This window comes from Micromesistius poutassou, assembly GCF_964030765.1.
Source record: "Micromesistius poutassou genome assembly, chromosome: 18".
Taxonomy (NCBI): Eukaryota; Metazoa; Chordata; class Actinopteri; order Gadiformes; family Gadidae; genus Micromesistius; species Micromesistius poutassou.
This window is the reverse complement of record NC_140288.1, coordinates 8,873,253-8,888,565: the sequence shown is the minus strand read 5'-3', so window position 1 is coordinate 8,888,565 and position 15,313 is coordinate 8,873,253. Positions and strand designations below refer to the sequence as shown.

Here is a 15,313-nt window from a genome sequence, read left to right as displayed (position 1 = left end):
TTTTGTTATAACAAGTTCTGGTTCCCTGGATGCGGACAGAACCACCTGTCCGCTTTGAGATAAGACAGAGCGAGGATCCTTAGTTGAAGAGTTTTTCCGGTTTACTTCAACGTAAGCTCCGGTCTCACAGCTCCTTGTGAGCTGTGTACGCCTGTTACCAGTCCCCGGAGCGATATTAATTAGAACAAGATACGAATATCAACAACAACAAGGAGCAAAAATATGGAGTTGTGACGAAAGATTTGACGAAACATATCCGAAGCAGATATATCTCTATCGGAAGTCCCTCCCTCTCTCGCCGCTAAACCCATTTAACGTAAAGTCCCGCCCCTCACCACTATCGCTCATTTGGAGCATCCGTTACAGGCAAGATGAGAACGCCTGCGAACGAGGTTACTTTAGACAGCACTTTCTATGGTAATGAAGCGTTAAAGCCGTCCCGCCCACTGCCTTTCAACTTCAATCCCACTTAACCAACGCACTAGAGCAGGTTGGCAAAGTCCAAGAACAGAACCTGAAGCGCTCCTACCCGGTACCCCCCAATTAACCACCCGGGAAAAAAGGTCATGGCTTGGAGATCTGTCATCAGTGTCGTTATATCGGTAATTTTTCTATGCTCGGGAATTTGGTGCAGAGATCACAGGGACCGCAGGACGGTGACTTTCCACCGAAGTCAGCAGGATGAAAGCGAGCTGCGCCAGGTGCGCTCCCGTCCCAGGAGGGACACCGCGGGCACCGACCACAACACCACTGCCTCCACCACCACCACCTCCTCCAAGGGCTCTCAAGGTCCCACCTTCACGTCCTGTCGACTCGCACTGTCCCGAACCGAACATGAGATTTTGGATGACAATACGCATGAGGTGAGTTTTTGAATGAAATTATTCCATAGTAGCCCAAATATATAGGCTACATAAATGTATGCAATGTCATCTGTGAAACCTATGTATAGCAATGTATTGCTTCAGACAACCAAAACTTTCTCTCTCTTAGACCGGTTTCAATGGCGATGATGGTTCCAGTTTTATTTTGACCTGGGTGGGTGATGGAACAGGGGTGAGTAGGCCTGAAATGGATTGAAATTGTCTCAAATGTTATCTCCTCATCATGATTAATGCAATCATCAGCACTTTTTTTTAATTTGCCATTACATAAAAATTCATAACGATAATAACATTTAAGATTCAAGAGCAATGAATTGAGAGAAGGATATACCTCGTTAGAATATCCTTTTCGAGTTGACTTTGACTTGTCTTTGTATGAGCTCATTTCAGATTTAAAGGTGCTATAATGTAACATGGACACCAAGCGTTTTGAATTAGTATTGCAGCCCAAATTCCCAATTTATGCGAGAGATGTCTCCGCCCATATACTTAAAATTCACGCTCATTGCGAGGTTGAGGACACTGAACGAACACGAGCGCGAACGAACACGAGCACGAACGAACACGAGCGCAAACGAGCCAAGCACAATTTTTATATTTTCAACAATTTCATGCAATGAGGAGTCCTACACTGTAAGTTGATCAGCTAATGTATACCGTTGTTGTTTATTTATTGTATCCAAATTACAAACCAGCTCATGTGGCATCCGTTTTGAAATCCTTCTTGGCTGTTTTATTTTTCCAGATAAAAACAATTAAGAACAGTTTCTTATTTTCAATGTTGATCTGGTCCAAGAGGCCCCAACAGGAGTACAGGTACAAATAACAAATAACAAATACAAAAATGAAGGGATTTGTGTGTGTGTGCATGCATGTTCGTGTGTGTGTGCGTGTGCGTGTGCGAGCAGATGAGTGTGTCTGGGTGGAAAAAATTAATTAAGATGTGACAATGTTATATTGTGTGTGAAGGGTGTGTGCAAGTGAGAAACTGGGGAATCAACAGCAGTAGGAGGGGTCTACTAAAACATTGTTAAGTTTCTGCTTGAAGGCAGACTATGATGTAAGCTGTAAGCTGCCTCCATCTTTCACCGTGTTTTCTTAATCTTTGATGGCATAAGGTCATTTTACGATTAAACACTGTCAATGTTATACATATTACATAGGAATGGAGGGAGCAGAGAGGCATGGGACATTGTTTCGGATATGTATTTTCAAATCTTGCATCTTGCCTCTTTTCTGCTTTCTCTGTTTACGACGCTCAAATCTTACCTACTGCAGCTTTAATTACAGTTTACTCTAACTTTACACAGAAGGCACAGAATGTTGGCGTCAGTCACACCTTAAAGTTATATTGGTACATTCCCACCGTTCATATCAGTGTGAGTAACGAGTAAGAGTAAAATAAGTAAGAGTAAAGAAACAACATCTCCTTATATTATATTAAAGGCTAAGTAAACCCCTGTTTTAGCAGGAGAACTTCTGTCTATGTCTGAGTTTCATCATGTGATGTGAGCAGTTATAGAAGTGTCAAAACATTGTCAAAAACCCACGTTACACTCTCTTGAGCAGAGTTTGCAGCCAAAAAGAACTACCCCTCTGCGCAAGCATTTTAGCTGAGGGAGCAGTCTTCTAGAAAGTACCCTCGAGCTTCACTCATTGAACAACTTTATACATTTAGGTCAAAAGTAAAAATTTAAACTGTAAAATGATCTTTGATTCTATGATAAACGTTGGAGTTAACAAGGATTCTATAGTCCTGTGGGCTCTGGATACCCGGTTCTTAACCTGCTCATTGGTATGTGAACGGAATGCTGAGTCTGTTGTTGAATTCCACCCAGGTCATCCTGGTATTGTCCACCATCAGTGCTCCCATTGACTCCTTCCTGGAGGGGGGCTCCTCCCGTCTCTACCGCAGGTGACCTGATTAATGTTACACTAGTAGTGTTATTATATCGCCTGTGTGTGTGTGTGTTTGTGTGTGCGTGTGCGTGTGTGTGAATAAATCCCACGTTTCCACGTTTCCTTTCTACAAATAACTTCTGAGATTAATCGTTCTAACATTGCCTTGTCTTGCCTTGTCTTTTGCCTTGTCATTGCATTGTCTTTGACATTTATCTTGTAGTGTGGGGTCAGCATAATGCTGACCCCACACTACAAGATAAATGTCCCGATATCGGGGCCGATTTGCCCCTTACGAGAATCGGGGTGGCGTTCCCATGGCAGCCGAATCGGGACGAAAATCGGCCAAGATTATCCTGTCTGCCGTAGTGTTCTAAGATAGAATCTCATAAACTATATAATATTTGTTGATGTTGTTATTGTCATGCGTGTTCTGGTTATTTGCGCATGATTAAACATGAGTCTTTATATGGCGATAAAACAAAGCTTTGTTGCGTTTTTTTTCCTTCTTTTTGAAGTGGGGATCGGGGGTGCGCCAACCCGGTTGGGACGTAAAGGGGGTGCGCAGGAAAAAAAGTTTGGGAACCGCTGCTCTAGATCTACCATCTCTTGTCTCTCGATCTCTTGTCTCGTGCTGGATGACGTAGCCTACACGGCCGAGAATCGGATAAGATTATCCTGTAGTGTGGGGTGTTCCGTCTTGTGTTCTAATCTTATGTCGGATCGGAGAGCAAAAATCGGCTGCGATTCTCGTTAAGTGTGGGGTGTACTCCGACTCAAAAATCGCATAAGATAAAAAAATCGTGTAGTGTGGGGCAGCCTGTTAATAGAATTCCATAAACCTCAGTCTCTTACCCCCTAACCGCGTGTGTGTGTCGTGCATACGTGTGTGTCTGTGTGAGAGACATAGAAGATAAGACATGTTCTTGTCTGTCAGTATGGACTATGGCAAGTCATTCCGTGACATCTCCCACCGGATCGGCAACACGTTCATCAGGAAGGAGTTTGGTGTTGCTACTGGACCGGGCAATTCTTTTCATGTAAGCATCTGGCATTTGTGTGTGTGTGTGTGTGTGTGTGTGTGTGTGTGTGTGTGTGTGTGTGTGTGTGTGTGTGTGTGTGTGTGTGTGTGTGTGTGTGTGTGTGTGTGTTCGTGTGTGTGTGTGTGTGTGTGTGTGTGTGCTTTCCATGGGACCCTGTGCCATCACAAACAGACAAGTTCACAAATGTTAAGAGAGTTTTCTTGTCGGCCTCATAATCAGAGCAGAGAAATTCAAGTGAGTTCACATTACTAATGTCCAGTGTTCAGAGGTTGGGTTTGATTGATGTATTTCTTGTTCTCTAGTGTTTTCTAGTGTGGGCTGTTTTCAAGGACAGCAAAGCAAGTCAAGTTCACCTTGCCTGCATGCTTGTCAGACTTTCCAACCAAATCACTTACGCATGAAACCAACATGTTTGGTAGAGAAAGTGACGTTTCAGATTTATGTTGTGGGTGTGTCTGCCAAACCCAGGGAAACAGAGAAACAAGATTACATTTCATTCTTTGTGAAATGTTTTAGGTATGAACAAAATATTAAAAAAAAGGTCAGAATCAGTCTATACTAACTAGTATTTGAATGTATGTGCATTTTGGAGACAGATGTTTATTTGATTAGATTGTCACTTACTTTATTGTGTATTATTACTGTTGTGTTTTCGATGTGGGCGGTTGCAAAGCCTTAATTTCCCATCGGGATTGAATGAAGTCCCTACCTGCCTGCCACCCTAACCCCACATACTCTCCTCTGATTGGCCCTGGACTGACCTTCCCCCAGGTGATCCTGACCGCGGACACGCCCATGGTGGATACCTCGGGGGGGATCATCTTCACCTCCTCAGACGCCGGCGTCACCTTCCGCTCCGTCCGGCTGCCCTTCCACCTGGCTCAGCCAATCACCTTCCACTTCCTCAACCCCGACTACCTGGTGGTGATCAGCATCGACGTGAGCTTCGCCCCTCGCCCTTTCTGGGAGAGCGTAGGGTTATACAAACACACCTCACCCGGCCGCATGTATAACGTTACAGACTTTAACAATGGCAGCACAGTGCAGGCTTTAACAACGGCACACGCACACTGATACAAGCCTGTCTTTTAGAAAGTATTTGTCGTGTTGTGATGTCCTTTCTCTTTCTCTTTCCCCTAATTTTCTCCCATTGTCACATGAACTTGAATTTGTATTACAATCATTTGTAATACTTCTACACACACACACACACACACACACACACACACACACACACACACGTGCACACACACACACACACACACTTGACATTACTGTTCAAAAGGGTAAACCTTTTCTTTCTTTCCCTGTGTGTGTGGCTCTCTTCACAACAGGGCGGGCTCTGGCTCTCTGTGGACTTTGGGGCGAACTGGAGAAAGGTTCACGATGGAGCTTACTTCTTCATGTGGTGAGGGCGAACACCAACCAGAACAGATAAACAAGGCACAGACCTAACCCCAAGCCGTGCATGAAGCAGGCTCACTAACATGCTAACCATAATGTCTCTCACGCATACCACTGTAAAAAAACTAAAGGAGTCCTGATTTATGATCAAAGGATGCCTGCTACCAAATTGGTTCCACAGTATACCAGTCTATAATATCATATAATATGAGGATTTTTGCTTCGTTGTGGTGTGTAGAAAAAAAGAGAATGTGAGGAAAGCATTTGTGAATTTGTACAAAATGTTGTTGTGGTGAAACCCTCCTTTCTCTCTTCATGTAGGGGTGCTGGCGTCACTCTGTTCTTCAGCTACAGCCCCATAGGGACAGGTATGTACAGCCATACACCTGGACACCACTCTGAAAGAATCCTCAATGTGGCCACGGTTACAAAATGGTAGAAATCTTCATTAACCACCAATCACCGGTAAGGAAGGGAAGGTCATGAGGTTAACATCCATGGGTATTTTACTAGTTTATCTATCTATGAAAAGAGTAAAGGGCTATAGCAATGTGTTTGTCAGGCTTTGTTATGACGTTTGCCTCAGTCTCTGTTTACCAACCATCTGTTTCACTTTGTGAATGTCAGCCTCTGCAATGTAGTTTCTACTGTCAGTTTGACACGTTAACTATTCAAACATTGTATTCTCTCACCTTAGAAGAACTCAGTCACTCTCTTACCACCTAACCCTGTCTGAATGTATGTGTGTGTGTGCGTGTGTGTGTGTGTGTGTGTTTCATTGTTTGTGTGTGTGTGTGTGTGTGTGTGTGTGTGTGTGTGTGTGTGTGTGTGTGTGTGTGTGCGTGTGTGTGTGTGTGTGTGTGTGTGTGTGTGTGTGTATGTGTGTGTCTGTATGTGTGTGTGTGTGTGTGTGTGTGTGTGTGTTTTTCTTTGTGTGTGTGTGTGTGTGTGTGTCTCTAGTGGAGGCGGACAGACGGGGTGAGCTGCTCCTCAAGCGGACGGAGGACCTTGGGATGACCTTCACCACCATCGCTGAGGAGATCTTCTCCTTCGGCTACATCGGGGGCTTCCTCATCACCTCGGTGATGGACGAGCTGGTGAGAGACACGCCCCACTGGGATAGGACGCTCTCAAGGCTCAGTTATGGTTCCACGGCGACGCAACGCAAGGCGGTTACGGACCCCTTACGTCCTCGCGGACCCTCCTTGCGTCCACCGCAAGGGGCCTGACGTGCGCCTCCCAAAAAGCGTTACCTTGCGTTGAGGCGACGCAGCAGCAAGGGCTGTGATTGGTCCGCTGACGTAAACCCGACGCAGAACCAAAACAGGTTCACGACTGCGTCGAAGCGTCTGAGTGGTCGTTGCGTCAACATGGAACCATAAGTGAGCCTTTAGTCATGTGGTCTGAGGTTCCAAAGGCCCTGTTCCTCCATCGTGGTACTTTATGGCCCACAGTTCTAGAATAATCGACCAATGCAACGTCTTGTTGTTATGCTTATTATTATATTGGAGTGCGAGTGAGGACATGTGAAACCCTCCTATAGTCGTCCCCCATCGCCGCCACTCCTACCACCATGCATCCAGTTCTATGTTTGTTTTCCTCTGGAACAGACGTCAGAATAAATAGTGGTAACATTATAATTACCACCATTTAGAGCTATTTAGATTTTGTTGTTTTCTGCCATGTCAGCACACATGGAAACACTATTCTGAAATTGGAGCATTCAAGCATAGACTGTTTGACATAGTATGTGATGTCCCCCGAGGGTGAATATAAGCCTTTCACAGAGCGTCACCATTTTGTTAAAATCGTTGCCACCAGCGACTGAAACAAGCCATATATGGGCACATCCTGGAGGGGGGGCTGGAATGGCTGCAGCAGGCATCAGCAGGCTTCAGTCCTTATGACATCAGCAGGCTTCAGTCCTTAGGTCCTAACCGAATATATTAACATGTATTGCGTTTGTATTACAATAAATAAATCACATTTGTACACAACTATTATGATGTAAGGTGAAAGTTGAAGGTTGAAAGGTGTTTGGCCCTCTAGTGGTTGCCCCGAGTCATCTACGTCTCCTCAGACCAGGGCAGCAGCTTCAACCGCGCACAGCTGCCCTCCGCCTCTACCGAGCAGGTGAGACACACACACACACACACACACACACACACACACACACACACACAGGGAGACTGAGAGGGAGCGGGAGAGAGAGAGAAAGAGAAAGAGAGAGAGAAGGAATGGTGAGAGGTGGAAAAAAGGAAATAATACATAGGAAGGAAGCGAGAGAGAAAGGACAGAGGAAAAAATACAAAGGAATGAAGAAAGAAGAAAGATCTGACATATTGTGTTTACACCAGGAAGTTTATGGAAACTTTAATAGCCTTGGTTATCGTCAAAGGTCAAAGGCAGCCTTTTTGTCCATTAATATTGTGTGTTGTGCGTCAGTGTTTGCACTTCTTCATCAGTGTTGTTGCAAATGTTTGCAAGTTATCCTTTTATGGTGTTAGTACTAGACGTGTGCACACACACACACACACACACACACACACACACACACACACACACACACACATTTACAATTTTATCACATGCACACACAAACACACACACACACACACACACACTCAGTGAAATGAGGTTCTCATAAAAGTGGTTGGGCTCTTGGCTTATCTCAGTCAACACTGTTTTGCCATCCACCTCACAACACACATCTGGTTCATCAAGAAAAACACACACACACACACACATACCATCCTGCTGACTGAACAAAAAGATAGTCTCTCTCACGGAGATTAGTCGATGCTAATGATACAGAAGTTGTCACATTGGCTTGTGCTATAATTACACACTTTGTACCTGCGTGTGTGTGTGTGTGTGTGTGTGTGTGCGTGCGTGCGTGCGTGTGTGTGCTTGTGTGCGTGCGTGCGTGTGTGTGCATGTGTGCTTGTGTGCGTGTGTGTGTGTGTGTGTGTGTGTGTGTGTGTGTGTGTGTGTGTGTTGGTTCAGTTCTACTCTATTCTGGACGGAGACGAGGTCATGATCTTCATTCATGTGGACAATCCAGGAGGTAATGTGTCGCACACACACACACACACACACACACACACACACACACACACACACACACGTACACATACTCATACTCATGCACACACGCCCCTTGTAAATCAGTCATGTCTGTCTCTGTATCTCTTTCTCAAACTATTTCCTGAATTCACAGAATTCACAACATTAGTTGTCATAAAAGCTTCTAGAGAAAACAGCTCAAGTACTTTAACCAACCCTGGCAGACACACTTCCCCTCTCTGTAGCTTTCTGTTTGTAATGGAAAAGCTCAGCTACAAGTTTCACAAGCTCTTTGTGTTGCTGACGCATCATGCCTTCATACTCCTTGTGTGTCCTTGTGTGTTTAGGCTCTGCGTGTTTGTTTATTTTTCTGTTACCAGTTCTCTCTCTCTCTCTCTCTCTCTCTCTCTCTCTCTCTCTCTCTCTCTCTCTCTCTCTCTCTCTCTCTCTCTCTCTACCGTTCTCTTTCCACATTCTTTTCTTTGTTCTTTATCTTTTGCTCCTCTTTCTTTCTTTGTATTTCTTATTTTCTCTATTAACCCTCTGTTTCTTTAATCCACTTTTCATTCACCCTGCATTCAGATTCCAGTTCAGACAGTCACACATGGATGCATATTTTCCTCTTTGCAGTCAGCCATTTATATTGGCCCCTGGCTCTGGGGGCCTCTCCCCAAGACATAATAGAGGCCATGTGGGATGAGCGGTCCTTATCTGTGCCGACTGGACGGACCACCACATAGATTAACAGCAAAAGCTGAAACGCAAAACAGAACTCAGGATCAGGGTAGACGTAGCGCACACACACACACACACACACACACACACAAAAACACACAAACACACAAACACACACACACACACACACACACACACACACACACACACACCACTCTGTTTACTTATCATGTTAATCACAACCTGAGCAAAGCAATTTTTTCTAGGAAATGCAAAACTTGCATGAGCGCAACACAGACAAATGATTGATGAGGACCTGCCCCTTTCTGCTGACACTGAGAGGCCCCGATGCCAACATAACCCCGCCTTCTCTCTCGTGCTCAGTATTATGGATATCAGTGCGTGGTGCAGGCATTGACCTTGTTCCCAGTGGATGGTTTTCACGACTCTCTTCTTCATTCCGTAACTCTAAAACCAAAGCGCACAGAGCTTGTATTTCGGTTAAAGGGGACATATTATACCACCAGGTGTGAGTGCGATTAGCCGTTACAAGCCGTTTTGAAAATCTGCCTCTTCTGACATCACAAGTCGGCGTGTCCACCTAGATGTACGACGGATAGATCAGTCTACCAGCTTGCCCAGTGGACCGTAGCAGACGTTGGTCATCTGTCCGCCATGCATATAGGTGGACACGCCCACCTGGTGGTAGAATATGTCACCTTTAATGTTTGCGCCACACCTTGTCTCTGTTGCTCCCCAGACACTAACTTCGGGACCATGTACACGTCGGACGACCGCGGTACCCTGTACTCGCGGTCCCTGGAGCGCCACCTGTTTGGGGGTCAGCGCAAGAGCGACTTCACCAACATCACCTCGCTCAGAGGGGTGTACCTCACCAACAAACTGGAGGAGGGTACGCTCACCCCTCCGCTCACTACTCATCCATTCATCACATCCACCCATCAGGTCATGCCTCCATCAGACATCGTTCCATCCATTTGATCGTCCATCCATCAATCCACCCATTTATAGCTCTATCATTCACCCGCGCATCTATCTATCAATACGACCATCTATCCACCCGTTGTTTAGATCCATCCATTCATTTACCAATCTATTTCTATCATTGATTCACCCCTCCCTCCATTTATTAACATCTAGATCATCCATGCATCCATCCGTCCATCAGAACCATCCATTTCTTCATCCATCCATCCACCCACCCACCATCCAGTCCACTGCTTTATTGCCTCAACCTTTGAGTCTCTCTGTTGCCCACAGACGGCCGGATCAGAACGGTCATCTCCTTCAACAGAGGAGGCCAGTGGGGGCTAATGGGAAAGCCTGAGAACGTGGACTGCGGAGACGTCCGAAATGTACGTAACGTGTCGGCTAATCCCTACCGCTGAGGTTCATATTATTGGCAATAGAATCATCATCGCTGTCTATGTCTCAGTGTGTGAACTGTGTGTGTGTGTGTGTGTGTGTGCGTGTGTGTGTGTTTGTGTGTGCTCTTTTCAGTGTAACCTCCACATCCATGGAGAACACAGCCGCTACAATCATATAGTTCCCATGCTGCCCCTGTCAGAGCCCTCTGCCATTGGTCTGCTCATCGCCCACGGTAATGGCAGTTGGAGCAGTTCACGTGTGATTCTGTTTAAATGGCAATGGCTAGTCGCAATGTCTTTTTACATTCTTTAATGAAGTAATATAGTAGTGCGATTCATAGTAACTACAGTTAATTGTGCTATTTTATTTAAAATTGCATTTATGACATTATTTATAATGTGACAGTATTAATACATTTCTCTCTGACTCTCTCTCTCTCCCTCTCTCATTCCCTCTCTCTCTCTCCCTCTCCCCCTCTCTCTCTCTCCCTCTCTCTCATTCCCTCTCTCTCTCTCTCTCTCCATCTCCCCACACTCTCTCTCCCTCTCGCTCTCTCTCGCCCGCTCTCTCTCGCTCGCTCTCTCTCGCTCGCTCTCTCTCCCTCTCCCTCTCCCTCTCTCCGTCTCTCTCTCTCTCGCTCTCTCTCTCCCCCCCCCCCCTCTCTCTCTCTCCCAGGTGGTGTGGGGGACTCTCTCTCGTCCACCCAGCCCGCTGACGTGTTCATCTCCTCAGACGGGGGGTACCGGTGGCGGGGGGCCCTGGAGGGCCCGCACCACTACAGCATCCTGGACTCTGGGGGCCTGGTGGTGGCCGTAGAGGCCCAGCGTGAGGGCCAGGTCAAGACCATCAAGTACAGCGTCCTATTTATAATTGTTCACTTTATAATTGATAATTGATATTGTTTGTACAGTCTGTTTTGTTTGTTGTTGTTTGTTCTGTTTGTCTTGTCTTGTCTGTACTTTATTTATTATTCTTATTGTATTGTATTTTTATCCTGTGTTTTTCCACTGCTGCTGGGCTGCTGCGACAAACACAAACAATGAAGTTGTATCTATCTATCTATCTCTCTCTCTCTCTCTCCGTCTGTCTGTCTGTGTCTATCTATCTATCTCTCTCTCTCTCTCTCTCTCTCTCTCTCTCTCCGTCTGTCTGTCTGTCTGTCTGTCTATCTATCAATCTATATCAGCCAGCAAAAAAAACGAGGAGACATATTGAGGTCTTCAGTGGATTTGTTATTATTGTAGTCCAACGTTATAACGGTTTCATCATTATATTATTTGTGCCGAAAATATTGTAGCGTTCATGCTAATGCTTCTGCTGCTATTATCGCATTACTAATTGTAATATTTAATACCAGTGCAGTTAAGGAAGTGATGAGTTGTCTCTCAACTAGACACTTAAAGAGGGTTGGGCCGTGTCTGCGCCTGTTGACTCAGACATTACACTGCTTCATTGTACCTGAGCAAATGCAAATGAACACACAGAACAAACGCCCAGTGTTTTGGAACACGCCAGGCATTCCCGCAGCTCAAACAATATGAAACAACAATATCAACAATATCAAACAAGTGCTTATTGTAAATGCTCCTGGGAGCGTGCCTATGATCCCACAGCCCTATGTTCCCACATTGCTATGATTCTTTTCAGAATTAGGCCCTATGCTCTCCAGGTTCTCCACGGACGAGGGGCAGTGCTGGAAGGCGTACAACTTCACAGACCACCCGCTGTTCTTCGCCGGCCTGACGTCGGAGCCGGGCACCAAGGCCATGAACATCAGCGTGTGGGGCTACCGGCCCGAGGACGACGGGCAGCCCATGTGGGTCGCTGTCACCATCGACTTCACCAGCATCCTCAGCCGACAGTGTAGGTCCTGATGCTAATGGAGCTAATGTTAGCTTAGCATACTGAGCTAAGTGTGGCCGTCACCATCGACTCCACCGGCATCCTCAGCCGACAGTGTAGGTCCTGATGCTAATGGAGCTAATGTTAGCTCACTAAAGTTAACTTGTGTGGCCGTCACCATCGACTCCCAAGGGCATTCTCAACAGACAGTGTAGGTTGTGATGCTAACACTTGCTAACTAATGTTAGCTTACTGTAGGTGAAATGGGTGGCCAGCGCTAGCTTACTAATGTTGACTGACTGATTAGCTGACAGTGTAGGACACCATGCTATCGCTTGGCACCTCATTTTTGACTAACTAAGGTGAACATGCTAAAGTAAACACGGGTAGATCCAGACATGCACACCAGTTGATGTTAACAGTTAAATGGAAGCTTGCATTAATTGTTAATATAAGAGGATTTGTATTTCTTTATATCACACAATCACGCAATTACGCAACTAACTAACTGCAAGCTGTGTATAGTTTGACTCACCTCAAATTGCAACATAACCAGTCTCTTGACCTATTGAAAAGAATATGATCAGTACAAGCGTAGCTTTTTTTTATGGACATAGTTTGCAAACAGTTTGAATTTATCTGTTTTGTCGTTATTGTGGTTGTGTTTTTATTGTTTTTATTGTTTCTGAAGCGTTTTCTCATTGGTCCACATTTAATTGTCTAGGTAACAGCAGGGACTATGAGGAATGGTTGTCTCACTCTACTCCCGGTGGGGATCCAGAGACCAACGGGTGTGTCATGGGCTACAAGGAGACCTATAGGAGGCTGAAGAAGCTGTCCGTCTGTCGGAATGGGCGGGACTACGGTGTTCGCAAGAAGCAAAGCCCCTGCCTGTGTACCAGAGAAGACTACCTATGGTGAGGAGACTCATGAGTCACCCTGGGGTGTGGCAGGCGCGTCTGCGCCCAAGAGGGTGGGCTTCTGGGAAGCACAGACATGAATTTCGTCACACACGCATAGAAAGGTTTAATTTGTGCAATGATGATTCATTACTTAAAGAAAATACATTTGGCCCAACCTGTGGGCTGTGTCTACATGGAGGTGTTCACTCAAAGTAAACAATTGTTCATAGTATTTATTATAAAATCAAAGTTAATTGTATATTTCTTCTTTTGATAATGCGTCATGTTTGGGGTCTGAAATACCTCAACTGTGAGCCACAAACACTTTTGAGTTGAAGTGGGGCTTGAGTCAAAAAATGTTGGGAACCTCTGGTCTAGTAAAAGTATGGCAGCCTTTCGATGCTGTGTATGGTGTAATGGAACATGGTTATATACAAGGCTATAACTTCTCCTTCCAACAGTGACTATGGCTACCTCCGTCGTAACGACAGCTCCGAGTGTGTGAGGCAGCCCAACACTGGAGACCCCAACCCAGAGGTGTGCCTCAACGGAGAGGATGAGGAGATCCAGACCTTCGGGTAACACGTCACACACACTCACTGTAAAGCGCTATGTTACAAAAACATGTTGTAACACTATGATTGAAACAAAATAAATAAATACAAATGTTTCCTGCCCATCGTCCGCAATGACGGAGTGTGTGCTCTGTGCTGAAGGTACCGAAAGGTCCCTGGGGATAAGTGCGAGGGGGGATTCACTCCTCAGCCCATGTCGGAGATCATCCGACCCTGCGGAGCCAAGCCCAGCGAGGCATCGCCAGCCATCCAAATGTCTCCAGTGACCCATTTTGACACACTGGTCAGTGGGAACCTTCGTACGCGTGTAGCTCTGTATGCTGACGATGAAGCGCACTACATGTACGCCGTGTATCATCTCTGCTGTGTGTTCCAGTGGGAGAAGATGGTGCTGATCCTGGTGGTGGCCGGAGCTGCGTTCATTGTCCTGGTTGCCGTGGTTTCAGCCTCCCTCACCGTGCGGAGGGTGCTCTATAGGAACAGGTACCTTTCACAGGCTGCTTTAGGCCTGCTGTATGTTTTTGTATTTAGCCGTATCTCAATTTGGTAAAGTCTGCATGGGATTTAATGCAAGATGCTCAAAGGGAACATTATTAATTGTTATTAGGGTCCTCATTCAATTTAAACTACACTATGTACATTTTCCCATTAGCTGTAGCTACAGTTAAAGCTGACTCCTAGATGGGCACTTTTCATACTTCAGAAATGTTCTAGTACTGATACTTTTTGATGGACTAATTAGAAACGTAGAAAAGTCCCATAGCACAGGTTTAACTGAAATTCATATTCTTTTATATTCAACCCTCCTTTGAACTCCCATTTTACAACTGTGGCTATCTAGGCTAAAGCCACACGGCTACAGTCACCACTGTGAGCTGCACACTGCCCACAATCCCACAGCTGCCCTGCTTGATCACTGTGTCATTAAGAGGCCCTTATGGTTCTGCTGTCTTCTGCAGGACGCCCACGTACCGCTTCTCCAACCTGCGGGTCCAGGACGAGGGCAACGGCGTCCCCCCCGAGCCGGACGGCACGGCCAGCAGCTACGGAGCCCCGTTCCACCTCCACGACTCGGACGATGTTAGTGCACACCCTAGTCTGGTCCCCACCTCCCTGTGGTCCGCAGGAAAGCTCTCCCAAAAGTAGCTGAATTGACAATGATATTAATTTGATATATAATTTGTGGACATATATATGATGACTAATATATAAAATCACAACTGTGTTTGGTGAATAGTTATGACTTAAAGTACACTGATGATTTTGTGTAAAAAGTGCATTATATCAATTGTAACTGCTTTTTCAACATTCACTGTTTATTTATCACTTGTTTACCATTTGTGTAATGAGATGGTTCATGTTCATATGTCCTGTGTTTACCCTTTACATCTCCTGATCTTTGTTTTGTAGGATCTCTTGAATCTTGAATGAGGAAGTATTCCAGATATGAAGCTTCGATATCGGTTCAGTTCTGCACCAGGGAGGATTTTGGCCTATATTGTATTTCATAGATTTATTAATGCTATTTTGTGGGTACATCCATTTTTTAAAATGGAATGTGTGAATAATGACATGTGTTTATTTATTGATCTTAAAAACTTGGCTGTGTAACTATTTCGCTGCCATCACTGTTG

The 15,313-nt window shown here is 45.4% G+C and overlaps 1 protein-coding gene across 1 annotated transcript; it reads left to right on the top strand.

Moving 5' to 3' along the window:
• Positions 1–522: 522 nt before the first annotated feature.
• LOC311363505 (sortilin) lies at positions 523–14,825 on the top strand (the record flags this gene model as incomplete). The annotated part of the gene is made up of 20 exons (XM_084483452.1): positions 523–863; positions 994–1,056; positions 2,723–2,799; positions 3,721–3,823; positions 4,598–4,765; positions 5,161–5,234; positions 5,552–5,598; positions 6,191–6,327; positions 7,280–7,363; positions 8,237–8,297; positions 9,732–9,884; positions 10,253–10,347; positions 10,493–10,592; positions 11,036–11,210; positions 12,030–12,223; positions 12,927–13,119; positions 13,566–13,682; positions 13,821–13,962; positions 14,056–14,162; positions 14,639–14,825. Exons 1-20 carry the CDS (start codon positions 567–569, stop codon positions 14,823–14,825), a joined length of 2,574 nt encoding a protein of 857 aa, XP_084339578.1. The 5' UTR covers positions 523–566.
• Between the last annotated feature and the right edge of the window lie 488 nt (positions 14,826–15,313).